Source organism: Aspergillus undulatus, assembly GCF_047715775.1.
Source record: "Aspergillus undulatus strain CBS 261.88 unplaced genomic scaffold BDV17scaffold_26, whole genome shotgun sequence".
Lineage (NCBI taxonomy): Eukaryota > Fungi > Ascomycota > Eurotiomycetes > Eurotiales > Aspergillaceae > Aspergillus > Aspergillus undulatus.
In genome coordinates, this window is record NW_027396630.1 from 301,203 (window position 1) to 322,077 (window position 20,875).

At 51.1% G+C, this 20,875-nt stretch overlaps 9 protein-coding genes across 9 annotated transcripts; 5 read left to right on the forward strand and 4 right to left on the reverse strand.

Moving 5' to 3' along the window:
• Positions 1-645: 645 nt before the first annotated feature.
• BDV17DRAFT_298587 (uncharacterized protein) lies at positions 646-1,660 on the reverse strand (the record flags this gene model as incomplete). Its single annotated transcript, XM_073763717.1, has 2 exons — positions 646-1,435; positions 1,484-1,660. The coding sequence occupies 2 exons, from the start codon at positions 1,658-1,660 to the stop codon at positions 710-712; spliced, it is 903 nt and encodes a 300-aa protein (XP_073615309.1). The 3' UTR covers positions 646-709.
• Positions 1,661-2,127: 467 nt separating this feature from the next.
• On the forward strand, positions 2,128-3,387 carry BDV17DRAFT_282030 (uncharacterized protein; the record flags this gene model as incomplete). The annotated part of the gene is made up of 3 exons (XM_073760136.1): positions 2,128-2,273; positions 2,329-2,767; positions 2,830-3,387. 3 exons carry the CDS (start codon positions 2,128-2,130, stop codon positions 3,385-3,387), a joined length of 1,143 nt encoding a protein of 380 aa, XP_073615310.1.
• Positions 3,388-5,824: 2,437 nt separating this feature from the next.
• Positions 5,825-8,171, forward strand: cdcA (phosphoprotein phosphatase CDC14). Its single transcript, XM_073765426.1, has 3 exons — positions 5,825-5,960; positions 6,025-6,553; positions 6,613-8,171. The coding sequence occupies exons 1-3, from the start codon at positions 5,912-5,914 to the stop codon at positions 7,859-7,861; spliced, it is 1,827 nt and encodes a 608-aa protein (XP_073615311.1). The 5' UTR covers positions 5,825-5,911; the 3' UTR covers positions 7,862-8,171.
• Positions 8,172-8,480: 309 nt separating this feature from the next.
• Positions 8,481-10,726, forward strand: BDV17DRAFT_282032 (putative C6 transcription factor; the record flags this gene model as incomplete). The annotated part of the gene is made up of 5 exons (XM_073760137.1): positions 8,481-8,701; positions 8,753-9,489; positions 9,545-9,968; positions 10,023-10,317; positions 10,367-10,726. 5 exons carry the CDS (start codon positions 8,481-8,483, stop codon positions 10,724-10,726), a joined length of 2,037 nt encoding a protein of 678 aa, XP_073615312.1.
• BDV17DRAFT_97553 (putative RING finger domain protein) lies at positions 10,584-11,601 on the reverse strand. Its single transcript, XM_073765428.1, has 3 exons — positions 11,383-11,601; positions 11,142-11,321; positions 10,584-11,088 (listed from the first exon to the last, which is right to left on the reverse strand). The coding sequence occupies exons 1-3, from the start codon at positions 11,481-11,483 to the stop codon at positions 10,905-10,907; spliced, it is 465 nt and encodes a 154-aa protein (XP_073615313.1). The 5' UTR covers positions 11,484-11,601; the 3' UTR covers positions 10,584-10,904.
• An 898-nt stretch (positions 11,602-12,499) lies between these two features.
• Positions 12,500-13,047, reverse strand: BDV17DRAFT_264419 (uncharacterized protein). Its single transcript, XM_073758012.1, has one exon. It carries the CDS (start codon positions 13,025-13,027, stop codon positions 12,761-12,763), a length of 267 nt encoding a protein of 88 aa, XP_073615314.1. The 5' UTR covers positions 13,028-13,047; the 3' UTR covers positions 12,500-12,760.
• BDV17DRAFT_97600 (sugar porter family MFS transporter) lies at positions 12,978-15,096 on the reverse strand. Its single transcript, XM_073765430.1, has 6 exons — positions 14,673-15,096; positions 14,346-14,625; positions 13,977-14,297; positions 13,565-13,924; positions 13,356-13,516; positions 12,978-13,297 (listed from the first exon to the last, which is right to left on the reverse strand). Exons 1-6 carry the CDS (start codon positions 14,848-14,850, stop codon positions 13,119-13,121), a joined length of 1,479 nt encoding a protein of 492 aa, XP_073615315.1. The 5' UTR covers positions 14,851-15,096; the 3' UTR covers positions 12,978-13,118.
• A 596-nt stretch (positions 15,097-15,692) lies between these two features.
• On the forward strand, positions 15,693-17,883 carry BDV17DRAFT_97630 (cation diffusion facilitator family transporter). Its single transcript, XM_073765431.1, has 4 exons — positions 15,693-16,340; positions 16,410-16,460; positions 16,507-17,327; positions 17,382-17,883. The coding sequence occupies exons 1-4, from the start codon at positions 16,027-16,029 to the stop codon at positions 17,780-17,782; spliced, it is 1,587 nt and encodes a 528-aa protein (XP_073615316.1). The 5' UTR covers positions 15,693-16,026; the 3' UTR covers positions 17,783-17,883.
• An 863-nt stretch (positions 17,884-18,746) lies between these two features.
• Positions 18,747-20,868, forward strand: BDV17DRAFT_97583 (uncharacterized protein). Its single transcript, XM_073765429.1, has 2 exons — positions 18,747-19,335; positions 19,386-20,868. The coding sequence occupies exons 1-2, from the start codon at positions 18,985-18,987 to the stop codon at positions 20,226-20,228; spliced, it is 1,194 nt and encodes a 397-aa protein (XP_073615317.1). The 5' UTR covers positions 18,747-18,984; the 3' UTR covers positions 20,229-20,868.
• Positions 20,869-20,875: the final 7 nt, after the last annotated feature.

Consider the following 20,875-nt stretch of genomic DNA (forward strand, 5'->3'; position numbering starts at 1 on the left):
GATTTGAGCCGTCGTCATGAAGCTTATTCTGACGGGCTGGCCGGATGCATATTCGTGAAAGCACCCAATGAGTGAACATCCACCACAGTCCGGGGTAACACAGCAGACGCGCTGCGAGCAAGTTTTGCGATGGAACATTCGAACCCCGGGTAATTTGCTGACCATTGTGTAATTGATATTTTGCATGCAGAGATGGTGTCTGTGGTGGCCTGAATTTTTGGTTATTGGCATTGCTGTGCTTGAAAGAAGGTTCAAGTTGAGTGAGAGTGAGCTGCAGGTGCCGTCGCCGCCCACGCCGCAGACAGCTCCTTTCTCGAAGGAGAGGGAGGGCACGAGAGTGGAAGTGGAAGCGTCCATCTTACTTCAGTTCGATCATGCAGCGTCATCCTCCTACGGTCGACAGTCTGGATATGCACAATCCCGCATGTGCTCAGAGTCTACCTAAAGCCTCTATTGTGAGCTGACTAGCTAGATCCATTCGATTACCCCCAGGAGCCTCAACCCTTTGCACTCAGCTACAAACATAGTCAAATGCTAGACTTGAAAGCTGCAGGTATTTCCAACATTTCATTTTCTCTATGACCCATTACGTAACATGGATGATTCATTGGAGTTGAACTTCAAAGGGCTAGACTGTCCTATATCCCTAGTTGCGTCTATCAAAAGCCCGACCACCGCCAAGTTCATATATAACATACTGATTGCCCATTTATTCTTCTCCTACCAGCTCTCTCAGCACCTCGATAGCTGTACGCTTCGGCGCAGCGATCTCCAGCACCTCTTTGCTAGTCGTAGAGGCCGTGCACTTTCCTTCCCAAGCTACTTCCAGAGCATGTCTGACAGACGAGACAAAAACCCCATGATCCCCACTGGCCGCGACCATCGAATCCACAAAGGACATGTCCTTGAAGCTGACATTTTCGACTGAAGCGCCGATATACTGTTCAACAAGTGTGACAATCTGACGACCAGTTATATCTTCCGGTCCGTTCAGGACGTACTTGGGTTTGTTGTGGGAAGCAGTGTCCTCCTGAGCCAAGAGATAGGCTGCAAACACCCCGACCTCAGCAGGGTCAATGGACCCAACAGGCACATCTTCCGATGCCATCAAGCGAAGTATAGTGTCCTGTTTCCCTGTCTTCCGATAGTGCCTGATGAACTCTGCGGCAGAGTAAAGGTAAGTCGGTGCAAACCCATTGGGCTGAAGAGAAGTCCACTGGAGACCGCTGAACTCTGGAGAGCTCAGAAGCGCTTCAAGTGCCCAGTGGCTGCGAGGGTAGTACGCCGGACAATCCGGGTGAACGTTCGGCGCAGCAGTCGAGATGCGCACAACGTATTTGACCTCGGCTTTGAGTGCGGCGAGGAGAAAGGTTGATTCTTCGACGAATTGGAGAGGATTGACGTAGCATGCTATGAATGCTCTGACAACCTCATGCTCACGGAGTCACTCAGCAGTGACCTCAATCCACTTCTTTTGTATGACTTCGACGCCGGGAAGTTGGGCGAGCTGTTGTGCTGCTGGACTGTTCAGGGAAGGGGTCAAGGCGAGGATTCGGTGATTTGATAGGGCGGTGCATGTCTGAAACAGATTCGATAGGGTCTTGGTGACGCCTACACCAGTGTTACCAGCTGCACCAGCGATGAAGATGGTGGGAGCCATGTGAAGCGTTAAAGCAAAGATTGTCCGAAGACGGAGAGATGCGTGTTAGAATCTTGCAATTGGCTTCGGTCCTGCGCGAATAGTTATACTTCTGGACTCGCCTCTGAAGGGGGAGCTACTAAGTATCGAAAGGTCACCATGGTCAACTCCTAACATGGAGATCAGCCACCTGGTAGTGGGATATCCAACCGGTGGGATAGCCGTGCAGTGGGATGACCGATATAGTAGAATCGGTGGTGGGATATCCGGTCGCTAAACTTGGAACCAGCGTAGCCTTGCAACGGTCCACCCAAATATGAGAAATGATGTGCAAAGAATTTGTTTCCAAGGTTGTCTCCGCAGTAAGTATTGTTAGTTATTTAAGCTGGAGCCTTGGTCACGGGTGGGGGATCCCGGCACTCCCACTTCTCTTCCCCAAAACATCCCACCATCGACAAACAACACTCGTTCCAATCACCGCATTTACCATGAGCTCTTCACGAAAATTAACCTGTGATTTCCCCGATTGCAATGCGAGCTATCGGCGAAAAGAGCATCTGAATCGCCACAAAAGACAGCACCTGCCACAGCAGTCTTTTCAATGTCCAAACTGTGATCGAACATTCGGACGGAAGTAAGTGGGCTTAGGCACTGAACCCTTCTTTGTGTTATCTCATTAACCAAACCAGTGATACGCTTCGTCGACATATGCGCCAGAACCATCAGGAAGTCGTGCCGATCCCTCCAACAAGGCAAGCGTGCATAAATTGTCGGGTTTCCAAATCTCGCTGTGAAGGGGGACAACCGTGCAAAGGATGTTTGCGGCGTCAGATTAGCTGCTCATTCTCTGATAACCAGACCGCTCCAAACCGACTGAGTCCGTACCAGGATGTGAAACTGACCAGCTCCGAGAAGATACAAAGGTTCCTCAAGCTGTACTTTGAATTCTTCCACCCCCATTGGCCGTTTATCCATCACCCATCGTTCAAAATAAACCGAAGCCATGAGACTCCTTTACTTGTGCAATCCATGGTCCTAATTGGTATGTGGGTGATGAAGGCGCCAAGTACAAGGTCAGCTGCTATCGACCTCCATATGACGCTAAGGTCGGCCATTCATGAACAACGAGTCTGTCTTCTCCCCATGCCTGCATCCGACCGTCGCGTGTCTAACTTCAGGCGAGAATCCAGGAGAAATGGGATGCTTCGATTGCAGAGTACGCATCCGCCCACTGTAGTTGGCCACTGGCAATGTACCAGGCAATTCTCCTGCACATAATCTTCTCCCTGCTCTACAGGGGGAAAACTGCCATTGGTCTTGACTTAAAACCCTCCATACCGGCCTCTGATACCGGTCTCCTCGCCTCATTAGTCAGAAGCTGCAGAAGGCTAGGCATGCTTCACTACCCGAACATCCTTGCGCGGTACCAGCCGGACGGTGACCTTTTCGGCCAACTGCCTTATGTTTGGGTCGGAATCGAAGAACTCAAACGGTTCAATCTCGCTTTATACAGAGTTTGCAGAGTCTTAGGCTTTGATAAAGATGGCAGCAACACGAATGACTGGGAGCTTGATGCAAGCGAGCTACAATTTCCGATGCCGAAGAATGAACGGCTCTGGAATGCTGCCACCAGAGAAGAGTGGGAATCCGCTGCTGCGGAGGATGAGAATGGGGACCAGATTGAGTTCGGTGATATCAAGGAGTCGGAGTGGATTTCGCGATCAGCGGAGCTATTGCGGCTTATTTGATCTTTCTCGGGGTAACCTGATGTGATGTTCAGGCTCGATTAAATTGATCAACTGTAAGTACATATATATGCCAAGCGACAACCATACCTGGCACAGCGATTATGATGATGGCACAAGAACGACCAATGATTCAATCATGATCGCCACAACTCGACCCCGGGTACTTCTGTCTTCTGTCCTGGAACATACCTAGGGAGAAACACCTGCAAATGGGGCATACAAAGCCGAATGAGAAGCCTACACAGTCGATAGCTTCCTTTTGCTTTTTCCGACTACAGGCCCTATTTCTTCATCGTACAATCATGTAACGACCAACCTTGGATGGCCATTAGCTAGTACTAGGAGGCTTACCAGCGAAAGTTCAGGCGTCAGACGGGGTAATTTGTATAGCGCGGACAATCTCTATCTCCGGTAAGCTTTACAAACGCGGTCCTTTCCTCTGCCGTGACGGACCATTAACTACTAGTAATTAGTTTGGCATTTGCAAAGTGAGATACTCCGTCCGTGGCGAGGTCAGCAGGGCTGAATGGAAGCTGTAGCCAGAGAGGTTGGAGAGCCCAGGTATAAGTTTTGTAGATTATGTCCTATTTAGTCTATCTACCTTTCGAGATCATCAAAAATCTACAGAGGGATTACGATGGCGCCGATTACTCTGTATGCCTCAATTTTGGCCTTACTTCTTGGTCAGGTCTTTTCACAGCGGATAGTTGTCCCTCCAAAGCCCATTCCAGGCCAGGACACGCAAACGTAATGGGTCTCCGGTCCTGATGGGTTCGATTCCCCCAAGAACCGGTCCATCAACCTGACGTCCTACGACTGGTGGTACTTCGACGTTGTCGCAGAGACGAATGCAAGTGGCGAGCAGCCCTCTTTTGCCGCTACTTTCCACACGACGGGCAACCAAGGGTTCGATTCCTTGCACGAGGCAATTCCCACTCCTTATCCTAGCAGCAACTTTGTCCAGATTGACCTGGCTTGGCCGAATGGGACTACTGACCCCTGGATGCTCTTTGGCGGGGAGGCAACTATCACGGTTGACGGCGACGGTGCTAGTGGTGACTTTTCTAGGGCTGGTTGTTCGTTCGAGGAGGCGCCGATCTGTTGGAGTACTGGGTCGAGATTAATGCCCCGCAAAAGGGTATCGTTGGGCCTTTCCTGCTGACCCGGTAACCGATAGGAAGCAGCGGCTCATTATACCTGTGGGCCAAACCATCCAGCTGGGTCCTGGTGCTGGCCGGATAAATCCCATCGGACGGACACGGCGAGGCTGTTTTCTTAACTCGAGGTAGTGAATCCAAGGTCCAGGGTCGAGGGTACCACGACCATGTAAGTTGAGAATAAAGTATTTCAGATTGACGATAGTTATGGTTGGCCTACCAGAATTTCGGCAACCGACCATTCTCGAGATCGTACGCCGCTTCATACTGGGGCCATGGCCGCTTGGGAGATTATGCTGTTGTCTGGGCTGACACGTTGATTCCCAGTGGCGACAACCATGTCTCCGCGCATGTAGCGAAAAACGGCGAGATTGTAGCAGCGACTTGCGGGGGTATCCAAGTGAGGCCGTACGGGGCCAATTCGACTTACCCGCCCACAACGTCCACCGGTCCCCCAACAGGGTTCAACCTTGATATCAACACTTCGGACGGTCGACTTGAGATACAGGCGGAGACAATCTACATCACTGTTGACTTTGATGTGTACCGACACTTCACAGGGATTTTACCGGGACGCTGGATGGGGAGTCTTTCCGGATGGCGTGTCGCTGTGGGAACAGTTCACGCTGCAGGAGTAGTGAGGTGGTTGGATGTAGATACTTGGTAATCTCATAGAATTAAGTTTATTGGTCGAATTTGCTAGAGTAGAGTCGTAAACAACCGGGCTTGGGTTACTCCAAGATGATCTGGCCCCTGGTGCCTGCATGTCGTGCATGCTATCAACCCCGGGAGCCGGTTCCGTTGTTTTGTTTGGTGTGGGGATGGCGGCTTACATAATTGTTATGAAAAACAAATGAATGCCTCAGGCACAAACGGTTGTCCTGTCAACACGGCCCGCTAAGCTTCTTCAGGCGCATCACAACATAACAGCAGCCACTAAGCGTGCTCTGCCTAACGGTCTGGTCGGCCTCGAAGATTATCATCTCTCGTGCGGCCATCTTTTTCCTGCTCCAGCTTCTAACTCTCTTATCCTCTCTACACTCCAGTCAATCTCTCCTCTATCACTTCTATTCTATAGCATCTTCCTCTTGGAACATCACAGTTCCTATCTTTACCACATCTGCAGCACCGCGTTGCCGTCTTATACAGCATTCGTCTATCTTGGGGAAGACGACCGGACCATGACTGTTTAGGTTGTCTGTTTTGTGTTATCATCGACTGTTAAAGGAGCGTTCTATTTCCTTTGAATAGCAGGGCATCGGCCGTACGAGACGCTTATTGCTATTGTTGTCTCCCCCATCCTCTGAGCTTACTGTTTGTTATTGTTTCGGATCCCTGTTTCGAAGGCGCTTCACCTCGACATCAACATGACCGGGTACAACACTGGCTATGGCCAGGTGATTGAATACATTCAAGGTTCGTGGGGTCGCAAGTTGAAGCCCTACCTTGATCGGACTCTTGCTGACTCTGGATACTCCAGACCGTTTATACCTAGCCTCCTACGACCACCCGCCCGATTCGAAGACCCCGTTCCCCTACCCCTCCGAGACACCCAAGTCCCCCAGCAAGCGGCGACCCCAGGCGGCTTCACCGAGCAAGAAGCGCAGTCCTGTCTATTTCACGGTCGATGATACTCTCCTCTACAACTCGTTCCATGCAGACTTTGGCCCCCTCCATATTGGCCATATGTACCGCTTTGCGGTTCACTTCCATGACTTGCTCGGCCACCCTGCAAACCAGGACCGCGCGGTAGTTTTCTACTCCCGGACTGATGCTCGAAGCCGAGCAAACGCGGCATGTCTTGTTGCCTGCTACATGGTGCTCATTCAATCCTGGCCGCCGCATCTTGCGCTCGCTCCCATTGCTCAGGCAGACCCTCCGTATATGCCATTCCGTGATGCAGGATATAGTCAGGCGGATTTCATTCTGAACATTCAGGATGTTGTATACGGTGTCTGGAGAGCAAAGGAGCAGGGGTTGTGCGGATTGAGGGACTTCAGCCTTGAAGAGTATGTACTGGAACCTGGATAATGCTTGGAACATTTTGACTGACTGAATACTTATCTAGGTATGAGAAATTTGAGCGAGTTGACATGGGAGATTTCAACTGGATCAGCCCTCAATTCCTGGCTTTCGCCTCCCCGCAACACCAGCCAGTAGCGCCAATTTCTCGCGATACCCCCGAATTTGCTGCCCTGCCTTCGACGATCTCAGAACTCCATGCCTCCAAACTACCTCTTGCTTTCAAGAACGTTCTGGAGCATTTCGCAACCCGCGATATCGGGTTGGTTGTGCGACTCAACTCCGAGCTATACTCGCCGTCATACTTCACTGCCCTAGGCATCTCTCACATTGATATGATCTTTGAGGACGGTACTTGCCCGCCACTGCCTCTGGTCAAAAAATTCATCAAGATGGCGCACGAGATGATCACTGTTCGACACAAAGCTATTGCTGTTCACTGCAAGGCTGGTCTTGGACGCACAGGCTGTCTGATCGGAGCTTACCTGATCTACCGGTATGGCTTCACAGCAAACGAGGTGATTGCTTTCATGCGATTCATGCGCCCTGGTATGGTGGTTGGCCCGCAACAACACTGGTTGCACCTCAACCAAGGATCCTTCCGAGAGTGGTGGTTTGAGGACTCCATGAAGGAAAAGCTTGCTCAGCTGCAACCGAACCCGGTCACTCCTGGCCGATCCCCTGCTAAGCACCGCACCGCGAATGCCGCCGTTACTACCCCACCGAACAACAGCCACTCAAAGCGCTCTGCTCTCGGAGAGATTGACAACAACGAAGCGACAGCAATCTATAACGATGAAAACCTGCCGGTTCCTACCCCAGGCCAGCCTCGAAAGTCTCACAGGAAAGACTCTCGTCATCACCCCTACTCTCGCACAGCATCCGGAAGCCTCGTTGTAGATAAAGATGCGAAGAAGGCCAGCGAGCAGAAGAGTCGGCGGACCAGCAGCGAAACCAGTGAGAGCGAGGAGGAAACCCAACTACGGATGCTCGCGAAGCGTTCATCAAAGTCCCCCGTGGCATCACAAGGCCAGCGCTCTATCAGCTATTCGGCAACAGTGACCGCCAGCTACACGCTAAACGACGACATTCATGAGGACAGGGAAAACTGGGGTACTTCCCAAGTCGTTCCCAAGACCCCATCGGGAAGCAAGTCTGGCAGCAACCCCGTCTCCGTCACTAAAGTTCGATCAAGTTCTCGTCGGGTCACTGAGAGCCGAAGCGACAAGGGCATCCGGAAACCTAGTGGCCGAATCGGCAGCACCGGAAGCCCTACTCGCGTGAAGGTTCATTAGAAACATGATCTGGCGTTACTTTTTCTGAGCGATTTCTAGCTTCGACACGATAACGTTCTCCTGTTAACTTTTACGTTCACGTCCGACGCTTACTCGCCTCGCCGCGCTATTGCCCGTGCGCTGGGCGTTAATTTTGCATAGTTTCTGCCGCTGCTTCTATATATCACCTCTTGTTCTGTTTTTCTGATTTTGCTAGTCTTGTTTTGGACCCTTGTTGGGTATTACTGCGGTTTGGGTTTGCTATGGCGTCTGCTTGGGATTCGTGTTTTCGATGCTTTGAGGTTGCAGTTTCAGGGTAATACCTCGGTGGTTGAGGAATTGAGTATGTGCCTGTTCATATACGATCTACGTCGACATGACAATTTGGTTGATGGCCTTTTCAATGCCCATAATTCCAGCGTAAAGACAGTAGTATCTCGAGTGGCCGGCCGCCTAGAGTCATGTTTTACCCATTTAGGTTAGACCGTTCGTTCCTGCCGAAATACTTGGACTCGACGCCGACATCGCACTTCTGCACCCATCTCAACGCTGCCTAACTTATCAAAAGACAATATGACATTCAAGCATCCACCGAACTTATAACCAGGATACCCCGTTATTCCTAGTTGTTGTTAGAAAGATGCCGGAGCCCTCACCTGCGATTCGCCGCAATGGCCTGCTGCAGTCTTGCGAACCCTGCCGCAAGTCGAAGCTTAAGTGCGACCATGGGAGGCCGGTGTGCGGCAGATGCAGTTTAAAAAATATCACACAAAGATGCTATTATCATCCTGCTCCAATGACGAAGCAGGATACCCTGGCACAACGCCCACCAGCAAAGAGGGCGAGGACGGAACCTTCAAAGTCTGTCTATCTTTGATCATAATGGTGATATAGTGAGCTGACTTGCTTTAGTAGTAATGAAGTCAGTTCTATGCCAATATCTGTGCCTCAGTTTGCGCTTGGTGTCACCGAACGGCCTTCTACTACCCCAGGGTACCTGGGATCAACGAGCTTCTCGGCTGTCTTTACAGAACATCGCACTGAGATCTCATTTGAGGAAAGTAGCTGTGTAGCTGAAGGTGTCTTTGCGACGTTGGATGACCGTTTCCGCCTTGAGTCTGGTCTTGAGGTCCTAAAATTCCTCTATCGGAGCAATGTTTGCGACATTCTCATCAGGAGATTCTACGCTGGGCATATCATGGCTGCCATTTCACCCCTAATCATAGAAGCGATTATGCATTCTATTCGAAGGATCTTTGACGGCTTTGATCGTAGCCAAGATCTGGAAAAGCAGCTTCAGGACTTGGTCCTTCGAGTTTTCCGAAGCACAGCTTATTCGCTGACCTCTCACAGTTTGATGACTGTCGAGGAGTACTTTGCGTCCTTTACCGACGGGAAATTGCGATGGGAGGCGATCGGGATGATGCTAGCCACGGCCGGCATAGCGTTGATGTCTACGGCAGACAGCGACCCCGATCTCATGCGGGTGGCCCCCGACGCTCAAGCCAAGGACACGCTCCGGACTCAAGTAATGGAAGCGAGCGGTATCTGCCTTGGCTTCTGCGATAGTGCTGCCTCGATCAACGAACTACGTGCATTCCACCAGCACAGCGATTTGCTTTTGAGAACTCAATACTGGGGTGACACTAGTATGTTATGCCAGCTGCTGGATCTTGACGTCGTTCTCGACTGACCTTCATATAGGTTATGCAGCTTGGCGCAGACTGGGCGATTTAACATCTACCATCTATGCAGCCGGGCTTCACCAAGAGAGTACACGCAGCCAGAATTGCCCGCCTTTCCTTCAACAGTGGAGAAGAGTATGTTTCTCTACCGCATTCGACGCTGATAAATCTATATCCACGTTCGTGGGAAGGCCGCCATTCATCCACTACCGATACAGCACGAACTCGCCTCCTTTAGATGTGAGTGATGAGGTGCTCATTGCCGGCGGCGAACGGTTGGACCAAGAGATGTCGAACCTGGATGCAGCAGGATGGAATACTCAAGGAAATACTTTTCGAGGGAGTATGTTGCGTCTACGGTTTCTGCTGGCGGTACTTCGTGAGCAGGCTCTCGAGGTGGCATTGGAAACATTTGACGACTCGGATTTGATCCTAAAATACAAGTCAGTAATGCCAACATTGTTGAATATTGATACGCCCAGGCTGAGTCTCTCTAGCAAAGTGATTGAAGCGGCGCACAGTTTATGGGAAAGCTGCCCCGTGAACCTAAGGCACGATCGAGACAACAAATCCGAAGACACTACAGTCTCCTCGTCACTCTGTTTTGGTAGGCGCCACATCTACCTCGGCTATCTCTTCAGTCTGTTCTTGGTGCAGAGAACGGTTGTCAAGCGTACAAATACCGGCCACCAGACCCTCTTCGAAACATCCCGAAAGATTTTGGCCATTATCCTTGAACTGACTGGCGAACGCCACCCGGGGATCGACGTAAGCAGACATCATTCTTGGATAGTAAGTCCTCCATATTCTCTTGCCGAGCCGCATACTTATACTGCTGCAGACCTTATACTATGGGCTTCCGGCTGCCAGTATCCTAGCGTTTGAACTACTACGTCAAACCCGGGAAGCCGGTCCACATCCGGTGCTGCCTCCACGTCCTGAACTAATTCGCAACCTAAGCGTTTTCGTCTCGTGCCTTTCATGGGTTGCGGCGCCAGGGCAGGGGAATTATCGGACTTGCAAAATAGTCGAGAAGAAGTTGTCGGACATCCTAGACCAGATTTTGGACCCGCAACCTATACAAAGGGATTTCGTGGACGGAGATCACAATGGACTGTATGGCCTGCTGAACTGGTACAGTCCCGAGAATTTCGAGTTCGACCCTTTTGACTTCCAGTCGAAGGATGCATTCCCATTCTAGGAACTATCTGCGGACTTCTCAATGGCGATGGTCCAAATGAAATACAATATCTGCCAATACAACAAGGTGGGCACTGGACACCGGACACCGGACACCATGCTCAGAGCCAAATCAATATATAAACGAAAGAGGATATCAAGGCCAAATCATCAAGTCGTCAAATCTATCAGTCGTATCATCATACCATCCATACGAAATCGTTCGTCGGGCGGGTCTCTTGGATATAATATGGTCTGTGGCAAAGCGGGCAGTTGTAGTGGTCCTGGAGGTACCATTTATCGAGGCATTCTCGGTGGAAAACATGGAGGCATTTGAGTTCGCGAATCTCTTGGGAACGGAGGACGGGCTCGAGACAAACGACGCTGCGAGATGTCAGTTGGAATGATGCCGCAGTTCCATAACCGGGGCGACCGACCATATGAACTGGTTGTCCGGAACATCAGAGGGAAGAGGAGGACCGTGGGCTTTAGCCCACCATTCCTGGAGTGTGCGGATGGGAGAGACAGCGTCGAGCTTGCGCAGCTTATCGGACGAGTCCTTCATGCGGCTTTTCTTGGATGGTCCGCGGTCGCGGCGGTTGAAGTAGACGGTGAAACTGCCTCATCAGTGGCTCTTCTCGACGTACTCCGTAAACTTGGAGTAGGTATAGAACTCACATCAAACACATGACGATCAAAGACACGATAGCAAGACCAACACCCAGAACAATACTCATATGTCTATTCCTTCCCTCGTCGTCCTGGTCCTCTGTGGCCATCGATGACCTGACCTGAATTGAACAACCGGGGTAACGGGGTTTGAGTTGTCGCGTGGGCGGGGAGTGGAAAAAGCAATTCAATTCGGCTGCAGTTGATCGCAGCTAGGTATCCAACCGTATGTACCGTAGTATCGGTCGCAAACTAAATTTCGTCTGTAGTCGTTCGAGTGCGAAACGATGGCAGGCAAGGCGAAATATTTATTCACTGGCCAACCGCAACTTTTTTTGGCACGTAGTCAGGCCATCACCTGCTTCCGAAGGGAGTGTATCAGGTGCTCCTCGTAGTACTCCGCCGTTCCCGCAGTAGGTGTACAGTAGTAGTGTACTCCAGCGGTAGATCGTGTGGTGGTGACGTCGCACGCTATCAAGCCCGCTCTGTCGCAATCACGCATGAGAACAGATGAGCGAGACAGACCGCAGGGTCAAGAGAATAGAAGGAGATGGAGATGGAGATAGGAGCTAGGCAGAGATAAAAAGATCCAAGAGTTAAGTTTAACTCGGAGTAGGAGAAAGTTCAGGCCGTGTAACTTTGTCGGTTGGTATACCTTACTTGACTAACAGCTCAGCCCCTGGCAACAGTCCTCCCTTCCGTCGACCAGAGATTGGATGGATGCCATCGGATGGCGTGAGCATCAGCTGCAGAGGAGGGGCAAGACAAGGGCAGGGCAAGGGCAAGCTAGGCCGAGTGGCTCGGGTTCACTGTTCGCCATACCTCTAGCCACTATCTACAGAAGTAGTAACTCTCCATGTAGCTACAGAGTGAGTAAAGAAGTGTCGATTTGCCCCGTGAACGGCTCGCCATGCAGTAAAACCGTACGTACTCTGGCTCGGTTCCCCGCATGGTGATCAATATATGTACAGCCAGTCAAGAGGCGATCATGTGAATGCGATGGCTCCGGCTCTGGCATCGCCACTGACTTTCCTTAGTCAAGCATTCTATAGATTCTGTAAATCAAGCTATCCAGTTGTGATAAGACGAGCTCGGTATTCTCTCGGACTTGTTAGCCTTGTTACCTGGTATTTACAAAATACTATTTACTCTGTATCCAGACTGTCAGTGAGTCTGAAGAGTGGGCAACCGGCAACCCCACCACCTTAATCCCGTCCTTAATCCCCAGCCCCACACAAGCTAATCTTCAATCAACGATCATATGGTCCCGGTAACTACACTCCGGTCTCTGCAGCATGGGATACCGTTTGGAGGAAACTATCTTAAGAAGTGAGAGCGAAGAAGCAGACGGCTACGAGCCTTGAAGCACAGTCCTCAAGGTTCCTGACTAAAGTACTGTATCTACTGTGCACTGAGAAGCTGCTGGGAGGATCGCAACCCCCGCCGCGCCAAGACGAGCATCTGCCCAGCTGCAGCGGTGAGTGGGCAAGTTGGACGCACAGCTGATCATAAGCAGCTTGCATCCAATTGAGCTAGGCTTGGGAAAATAGTGGATGACAGCGGCAGTGGCAGTGAGTGTCACGAGACCTGCCGCAGAGTATCTACACGGTATCTTCCTGAATCTTACATTGTAAGCATTGGGAGACATATTCATCGTTGCAAAGCGTAGATTGCATCAGCTAGACAATATATACGGCCTATCCTGTCATGTCCTGATCTCGTTTTCTTATCCAGTCATCGCCGTGTCAGACCTCTCGCTTATCATGGTGCTGTGTGGTGACTACCACGTCGCTGTCCTTTGCCGCGATCTCCTCCGGCAGAGTTCCCAGCGCACGACCACCAAAGAGAATATCGATCTCCTCGAGAGACTTTTGCTTAGTTTCGACGAAAAATAGGTAGACGACCGGAAGGGTGACGCAGATGTCTGATTATTAGTTAGCTTTCCGCACGTGGAAATGTAGAAATTCCAAAGAGAGACGTACTCCACCCAGCGAAGATAAAGTAAAACTTCCACCCGATCTTGCCGAGAGCGATTGGGGACACTTGAGCCCAGAGCGTGCTGACGGCCCAGTTTCCGACGCCCGTAGCAAAGGCATTGCCGCGACCACGGATCTGCATCGGCATGACTTCGGCCATGTAGACCCTGCAGGCTTGTTAGCTAGGACAGACCGCCTGGGGGGAACTAGCGTACCAACTGCATGGCCCGAAAGACCAGGAGAAAATAATTGTGACGCAAAAGATGAAGAATACTCCGCCGATGCTGTATGACCTTCGCGTCCCGTCCTCGTTCTGGGAGTTCAAGGCGGCCTCGCAAAACAGCGCAATGGTGATACCAATTGCGCCGAATATCATCGGCCTGCGGCGGCCAACCTTGTCAAGGACGAAGAGGATGAACAGTAGATTTGCGAGCGGTCCGAGGCAGTTGTAGATACCGGTCACGAGGATCTTCCTGCTGCCGGTAATTCCGAGGGCTTCGTACATGATGGTCTGATAGTAGTTGATCACATTGATACCCGTCATCTGGGTGAAGACTTGGACGAAAACACCATGCCTTGCGTCGTCAGTATGGCTTCATCTGGCATAATGTTCTCGTATGAACTTACAACAAACGTGTCCTGTACTGAGGAACCTTGAACATGATTAACCACCCGGGCTCGGTTACAGCGTTCTCTGCTTGGATGGTGGCCTTGATTTCGGTGAACTCCTTCTCGATCCAGTCTTCGTTCGAGCCGTCATAATGAAGCTTCCTGAGAACCTTCATTGCATCCTCATATTTTTCCTTTTCAACTAGATGACGCGGAGACTCGGGAAGGAAAAATAATCCCACGAGCAAGATGATTGCGGGGACAACCTGGAACGCCAGTGGGAATCGCCATTGGAATTCACTGGTCTCGGGAGCATGTAGAGAACCAAAGCCAATCCATCTATTCGATTTAGAATTGCCAACTGTAGCTTGATGAGGAACGACTTACGTGCTGACAATAAAACCGACTCCAATCATCTGCTGGGCCAGACCGATGATCATACCACGGTTTCGAGGGTGCGCGCATTCCGACTGGTATACCGGCACCGACATAGACATAAGGCCAACAGCCCACCCGGCCAGAATGCGACCAGCGAGGATCATACCAAGGTTTGTTGCGGCGGCTTGCAGAATGGCACCGATCAAGGATATGAAGGCGCCCATCTGAATTGTGAACTTTCGGCCAAATCGATCCATCGTCAATCCTCCTTGAAGCGCACCGATAGCGGCTATAGAGGTTAGGTAAGACCGTAGCAAGAGGAGATATGTAACATACCACCACCGGAAAATGTGCTATTGATAGCTCCGACAATGGCAGACGTTGGGGTCGTGTTGAAGTAGTTCAAAAAGTTAACGGATGCAATGACATCGGTCATCACACCACTGTCGTAACCGAACAGGAACGACCCTGTCGCCGCGAAGAGCGCAAGGTTGAAAGTGTACAGACGACCCATCTTGAGCGTGGTATGTCACCGAGACTGCCTCGCAACTGCCGGGGACCACGGAGCGACGGTGGGGTGGAGGAGGTAAAAAAGACAAAGAGAGGCCGTCAAAAAGATAGAGGACCGCATCGTCTATATACAGGCCGGCAACAATTTCGCATTGGCCTTCTAGACCAGCCTGATCAGAAGTCCATCGAACGCTGTTTTCGCAGTGGTCTGTCTCGCTGACCGGGAAGCCAAGGAGAAATAGCGGGGCGGCCGAGACGAAATCCGGGGTGGCCCAGTGAGCCCGCAACCAAGCGCACACCGTTGCTCCCTTTCCATCTTTGCCATCTCCGACTCTGCTGGCTCTGGTTGGTGCAAATATGCACGAAAATGAAGCTAATATAGGCAGCTTCGTGTCGACAGCTTGATTGACCAGGATCCAAGTCGAGCCGGGTGTATCTGACTGCATTTAGGCTCAATGTACCGTGATCTTGCCACCAACAAGAAGTTTTTCCATTAATCAAGTCTGTCCTGGGATCGACTCTTGAGGCACTGACTGGGGTCGTAAGTTCAACCCGACCCTCGAAACAGGGAGCCCGGTAAGGGAAAAGGTATTGCCGTGGACAAAGATATCGAAAGATTGAATAACCCTTGCTTCAATTCTAGGCACAAAAGACTGTTCAACTTCGTGAAAGCCGTATAACAAGTATGTTGCCATATGAAGTGACAGCTCCGGCGGGGCCTCAGCCAGAAGCTCACTATCCCCGAACAGACACGGCTTTGCCCTCTTCTGATTCCTGGAATCAACGCGTCGGAAATCAACGACCAATGGGCATATTTGGCTAAGACATCAGATTCTCGAGGGATTGTTCGAAATTAGGCGATGTCGTTTGACAGTCCGCTTGGCTGGAGCTTTCGGTTCGGCGACCCGATCAACGTACGAAGCGAGGGTCGATGCGAAGTAGAGGTCGGCAGGCCATTGGTAGAGCGCACTGAACATTCTTGACTTTCAAGATCGCCGGATTAACCATTCACTTATTGACAAAAGGTGAGATACAGCAGACGGAAGAGCCACAAGCAAAGACAACACTGGCACCTGCATGACATGTGACAGCGGTGGAACTAAGCCCAATTTGGGCGCGTACCTGGCCGGTCTACGGACCGAGACTTCTGTCAGTCCGCAATCTGTCGCATTCCATCAAAATGGCGTCTTTTGGCAGAAGGTCAAGACCCCAGTTCTCTGTTCCCTCGTCGCCCTCAGACATCGAGTCCCCCATTCGGCCCAGAAGACCGAGCCTGGAACCCCAAGGCGAAATTCTCTCCACTCGCGGCCAGTACCTTTCATCCTTGCTTCGACGACGATCTTTCTCCAGCAGCCAAAGCCTGTATCGGTCGGATGTTTTCTTCGATTCCGACCGCGATGATACTGCTTCTTTCCGAGACCGATCTGACCGGCCTGCATCAGCGCGGGCCAGGGAATTGATTGGGGAGGGTGCCGAGAGACCTTCATACAATTGGTACAGTGCTCGAACTGCCATTCTATCTCGCACAACGTCAATGGCAATCAAGCATGCTAACAATTTCAGGCAACAGTACTATAAGCACCCAAACGCCCTGAAAGGATTGTCAAAGCCAGTGTATGAGTCCTTCACATTTCTCTAGGAAACCTCTTGACGTCCCTAGGCGCGAACTCTACGTGCGGAATAATGACCTCATATCACAATATGTCTACATCGACCGTCTTCTCGACTCGTCACTACCTCATCGTTTGATTGTGGAATATCAGCACAATCGCAACGCCGCCATAAAGGGAGCAAATGGAAGCGACTTCGAAGGAAGCTACTATGGGGCTATCGAAGGCCCCGCGGATGCGGATCTCAAGAAGATCAAGCGAACACCTCGGAACCTTTATCGGATTCCTAGTGAAAGCTCGCTGCTTCTGCCACAGAACGATGATGAGCACGAAACACCATTGTCAGATATCACGCCGAAGGGCAACGACTTCGTGGATAGCGGAGCGCGCATTGTCACTATCGCCATCTATGTGAATCTCGTCGCGAATGTTGTCTTGTTGGCGGCAAAAATTGCTGCTCTTCTAATGACCAACTCGGTTTCAGTGCTTGCCAGTTTGGTTGATGGAGCCTTGGATTTCCTGAGTACTGCCATTGTTTGGGTGACAACTGCCCTCATTAGAAGACAGGATCGCTACGAGTATCCCATCAGTCGCCGTCGGCTAGAGCCTCTGAGTGTTCTTGTCTTTGCGGTTGTCATGGTCACCTCTTTTTTCCAGGTGGCCATCACGTCCGCCAGCCAATTGATGTCTTCCGACCACACTGTTGTGAACCTAACCATGCCGTCGGCAGTGATTATGGGTAGCACTGTGGTCGTTAAAGGCTTGTGTTGGTTCTGGTGCCGGCTGATCAACAACTCAAGTGTCCAGGCTCTAGCGCAGGACGCCATGACGGATGTGATCTTCAACTTCTTCAGTATTGTATTTCCTCTCGGTGCGTATCCTAACCTAAAAGTTATCTTGAAAAGACAATGTTAACGAAAACCAGTTGGCGGCCTAACAAACACCTGGTTCCTCGACCCCCTAGGCGGTCTTCTCCTCTCAATCTACATAATCTGGAATTGGGGCCGCACAGCCAGCGAACACATCAGACACCTAACCGGCGCCGCCGCCAGCCGCGAAGACGTCAGCATCCTCCTCTACATGACAATGCGATTCTCCAAAGCGATTCTCAAGATACAGAACCTGCGCGCTTACTACGCGGGTGACCTGCTCAATGTCGAGGTCGACATCATTCTGCCCGCCAAGAGTAGCCTGCGCGATAGCCATGACCTTGGCGAAACGCTGCAGTATATGCTTGAGAGTGTGCCGACCGTTGAGAGGGCGTTCGTGCATATGGACTATGACCCGTGGAATATTCCTACGCATATGAACCAGCAGGAGCTATAGGTATGTATATTATTGGTCCGAGTATATAGGTTTGTTTACTACTCTCGTGCTTGCACTCTTGTACATAGGCAGGCCTGCAAATAGGGAATTTATGTCACATATGATCACGTGAACTCGCGTTTCAGGCGTCAGACTATCAGCGCCGATCTTGTAGATCGCTGCAGGCGCTCAATGCAGAGGCCCAAGAGTCCGATATACTTCTACAAGGCGACTCGAAGACTTCTGTTATCTGAATTATCCCCGAGTATGCTGACCTGGAAGCAGGTACCAACGCGGCGCTGAGCCCCACAGGGGCAGTTCCTCTTGACGAAACCGCATTGTCGCTGAAGAATACAGGAACGAGCGATAACTAAACTAATACTAATAGCATGCCGTAGTCAAGCCGAGAGCCTACTTGTTCTAGTAAAGTGAGGGACCCTGTCGATTGGATGCAGAGCCCGAGCCACAAGTATTGTTCATTGATGGCTACGTAGCTAGATCCGATCCCGCCCCAAAATCAACTTGGTGAAAGAGGACACCGCAATAGGTCGCGAACAGTAGAGGGGGCGCAGTATGTACTCCAAAGTCCAGAGCCGGTGTCAGGAATGCAAAGGAGATACATGGCATAGCCCGGCGATAAGCGATCAAGACCCTCGTTCATTCATTGTCATACCTACTGCACGAGGTGGCTGGTCTCTGCAGCAGCCTCTATTAGTATACTCCGCTCAATGGGATATGGGTTCATGATTGTATGGTCTTAGTTCGGCTGACAGTCATTCATTCAATGATTCCTGCATACGAGCTTCCCTTGAGCGGAACCTAGATCGCCAAGCCATCAGACGTTGCCAAATCGGCAAAGCTAAGCGATAGACTTGACGCCCGAGTCACCACGCCCGATCCTGGAGAGGTCGGGTAGCACGTTCCGGTGCCCATGTGGTGCGGCCGAGTGAGCTTTGGTGGAAAGGACCTTGCATGTATGTCGCCCCGTAAGGCAACTTTGATGCTTGGCGGAGATTTTTAGCGATAGAGCGGTAGTGTTTGGAGAGTTGGGAGTTCGGTGGTTATGAATGGGTATCTAGATCCTCTAATTTTCGTGAAGGGGAGGGTTTTATTTTGCGAAATTCACATCCACCCACCTGGCCGCTATGCTTACCTGTTGTTTGAGTTGTTGAGTTCGATCGATTGCATCGTCCAACGCTCTCCATTGGTTATATTCAGCAACAATGGCCATGGCATCGGGGGACGACGACATCAAGAACAACATATATAAGTTATCAGTAGCACCCTTCATTCTCGAGCGACATGGCAAATATGATCAAGCAATCGAGGTGCATAAACGCGCCATCGACATCCTGGGGACGGCAGCGCAGAGGTTCAAGAAGGGCAATGTGCGCAAGATATTCCGGAAGATGTTTGAGCGGCAGGTAGAACTCCATCGGCAGCGGCTGGCCCACTTGGAGGACTTAAAACGCAAGGGGAGTTTCGTTGGGATTGTCCTGCCGCCATCGGGGCTTGATATCGTGACGGAATTGAAGAAAAAGGATGGTGATTATAGTCCGTGGACGTTGTCTCAGGTATGCGAGGTAGTCAGTGAAGTTGGATTCGCGCTCACTCAGTCATCTAGATCCGCAAAGCCCTTTACGATTATCAGAAGGATGAGTCCGCCGACAAAGTAGTCCCGAGTCACCTGAAACCTTTTTTGAGCGCCGCGAACTCGACCCAAATTCCGTTCTTTGCATCGACACTTCCTCCTTCAGCCGAAGTCATGACGTACCGTCTCTCTCATTCTTCCGACCTAGTGGACATGGGCGTGCGCTCGCACTGGTGGTTTGTCAAAGACGCGACCAACACACATGTACTATATGCCGCGCAGGCAGTATGGAGCCAGGACGTGCCAATTGTCGAGGTAATCCTACGCCGTGCCGGCGAGTTTCTCCCAGAGATGGGTGCGGTTAACATCAGAATCCGCAAGACAAAGGGAGGTAGTTTCCGCCTGATAACCAGCACAATCCCCGCCGACTGCGGTCAGATTGTTGAGATTCCCGACGGTGAAGAACAACGCAAGGACTGGTCTCCACGACGGTTCAGTTACGGCGGACGCAGTTTCGTTTGGAAGAGCGGACGCGCCGATGGGAAGCCCGCGGACGGCGGCGTGTTTTCGTCGTTTGGATGGGAGACTCTCTATGAGACGAAACGAGTGTGGGCCAAGAATGAGAGCAGAACCGGGAAGATGGAAGATGAGACTGTAGGGTCGAAATTTTGCTGGGGCGAGAAAGGTGGAGTAAATGGCGCGAAGCACTCCATATACATGGCTGGAGGGTTGGATCTGCAGTTCAGGGAGCATTTGCTGGCGTCGCAGTTAGCCAGATTGATTCGATGCAGCTACCCCCCGCAGAAAGACTCCAAGGGAGTAGAGGCTGTATCAGCAGCGTCCAGCATCATAGGATTTGTAGAGTTGGTTTCCTAGGATGGTATTCTTCTGATGTCTTGAATGTGCTCAAGCTAACTTAGTTTGCGTTTCGATACCTCTCTGCATGCGTTGTTTTCTATTTCAGTCAAACGGGATCTAAAGACATCACGGTGTTTCATAGTTGCTTGCTTCTAACGTTGCAATAACCGTCAGAAATCGTTGGTCATTCTTGCGAATCGTTGTGAAGTCATATACCGGTTCGCTAGGTGAGCAGCATTCGAATACTTGAGATTTGACACTACCTTGCCAACAGTCAAGACAACCTATCACTTCAACTCATTATGGCACTCATCCGAAGAGTGGAAACGGCTGGAATTGTACGTCTGCCATATTGATTCCTATGATGCTGCCAAAGTTGATCGGAGCATGTGGTCACGAATTTCGAGGGTCCAGAATCGTAGGACGCAACGCACACCGATAATCTGAAATGTAAAGACACAGGAGCAGTACCTTTAAGCTTCAAATAGAGAAGATCGCGAATTTGGCTTCTGAGGTCGAGAGATGAAAGAAACAAAATCTCGGCCGGTGAGGTAGATGAGATGGTGGGGACCTCTCGGCCGCGGGCCGACAACTACTCGGAGTTTAGTGTGACGCTGCACGCCGCGTCCACGCCGTCCACATCGCGACGCGATCAACTGAAGCGT

Excerpts from the sequence above, each read along its gene's own strand:
- cdcA (XM_073765426.1), top strand. The coding sequence starts at position 5,912 with ATGACCGGGTACAACACTGGCTATGGCCAGGTGATTGAATACATTCAA. Across the intron at positions 5,961-6,024 it reads GGTGATTGAATACATTCAAG|ACCGTTTATACCTAGCCTCC; the intron begins GTTCGTGGGGTC and ends TGGATACTCCAG. Across the intron at positions 6,554-6,612 it reads AGGGACTTCAGCCTTGAAGA|GTATGAGAAATTTGAGCGAG; the intron begins GTATGTACTGGA and ends ATACTTATCTAG.
- BDV17DRAFT_97553 (XM_073765428.1), bottom strand. The coding sequence starts at position 11,483 with ATGGCCACAGAGGACCAGGACGACGAGGGAAGGAATAGACATATGAGT. Across the intron at positions 11,322-11,382 it reads TTGATCGTCATGTGTTTGAT|TTTCACCGTCTACTTCAACC; the intron begins GTGAGTTCTATA and ends CTGATGAGGCAG. Across the intron at positions 11,089-11,141 it reads CCGGACAACCAGTTCATATG|CGTCGTTTGTCTCGAGCCCG; the intron begins GTCGGTCGCCCC and ends GACATCTCGCAG.
- BDV17DRAFT_264419 (XM_073758012.1), bottom strand. The coding sequence starts at position 13,027 with ATGAATATGTCTCCCAATGCTTACAATGTAAGATTCAGGAAGATACCG.
- BDV17DRAFT_97600 (XM_073765430.1), bottom strand. The coding sequence starts at position 14,850 with ATGGGTCGTCTGTACACTTTCAACCTTGCGCTCTTCGCGGCGACAGGG. Across the intron at positions 14,298-14,345 it reads GTCGGTTTTATTGTCAGCAC|ATGGATTGGCTTTGGTTCTC; the intron begins GTAAGTCGTTCC and ends TAAATCGAATAG. Across the intron at positions 13,298-13,355 it reads CTTTATCTTCGCTGGGTGGA|ACATCTGCGTCACCCTTCCG; the intron begins GTACGTCTCTCT and ends ACTAATAATCAG.
- BDV17DRAFT_97630 (XM_073765431.1), top strand. The coding sequence starts at position 16,027 with ATGGCGTCTTTTGGCAGAAGGTCAAGACCCCAGTTCTCTGTTCCCTCG. Across the intron at positions 16,341-16,409 it reads GAGAGACCTTCATACAATTG|GCAACAGTACTATAAGCACC; the intron begins GTACAGTGCTCG and ends TAACAATTTCAG. Across the intron at positions 17,328-17,381 it reads CAGTATTGTATTTCCTCTCG|TTGGCGGCCTAACAAACACC; the intron begins GTGCGTATCCTA and ends AACGAAAACCAG.
- BDV17DRAFT_97583 (XM_073765429.1), top strand. The coding sequence starts at position 18,985 with ATGGCCATGGCATCGGGGGACGACGACATCAAGAACAACATATATAAG. Across the intron at positions 19,336-19,385 it reads GTCCGTGGACGTTGTCTCAG|ATCCGCAAAGCCCTTTACGA; the intron begins GTATGCGAGGTA and ends TCAGTCATCTAG.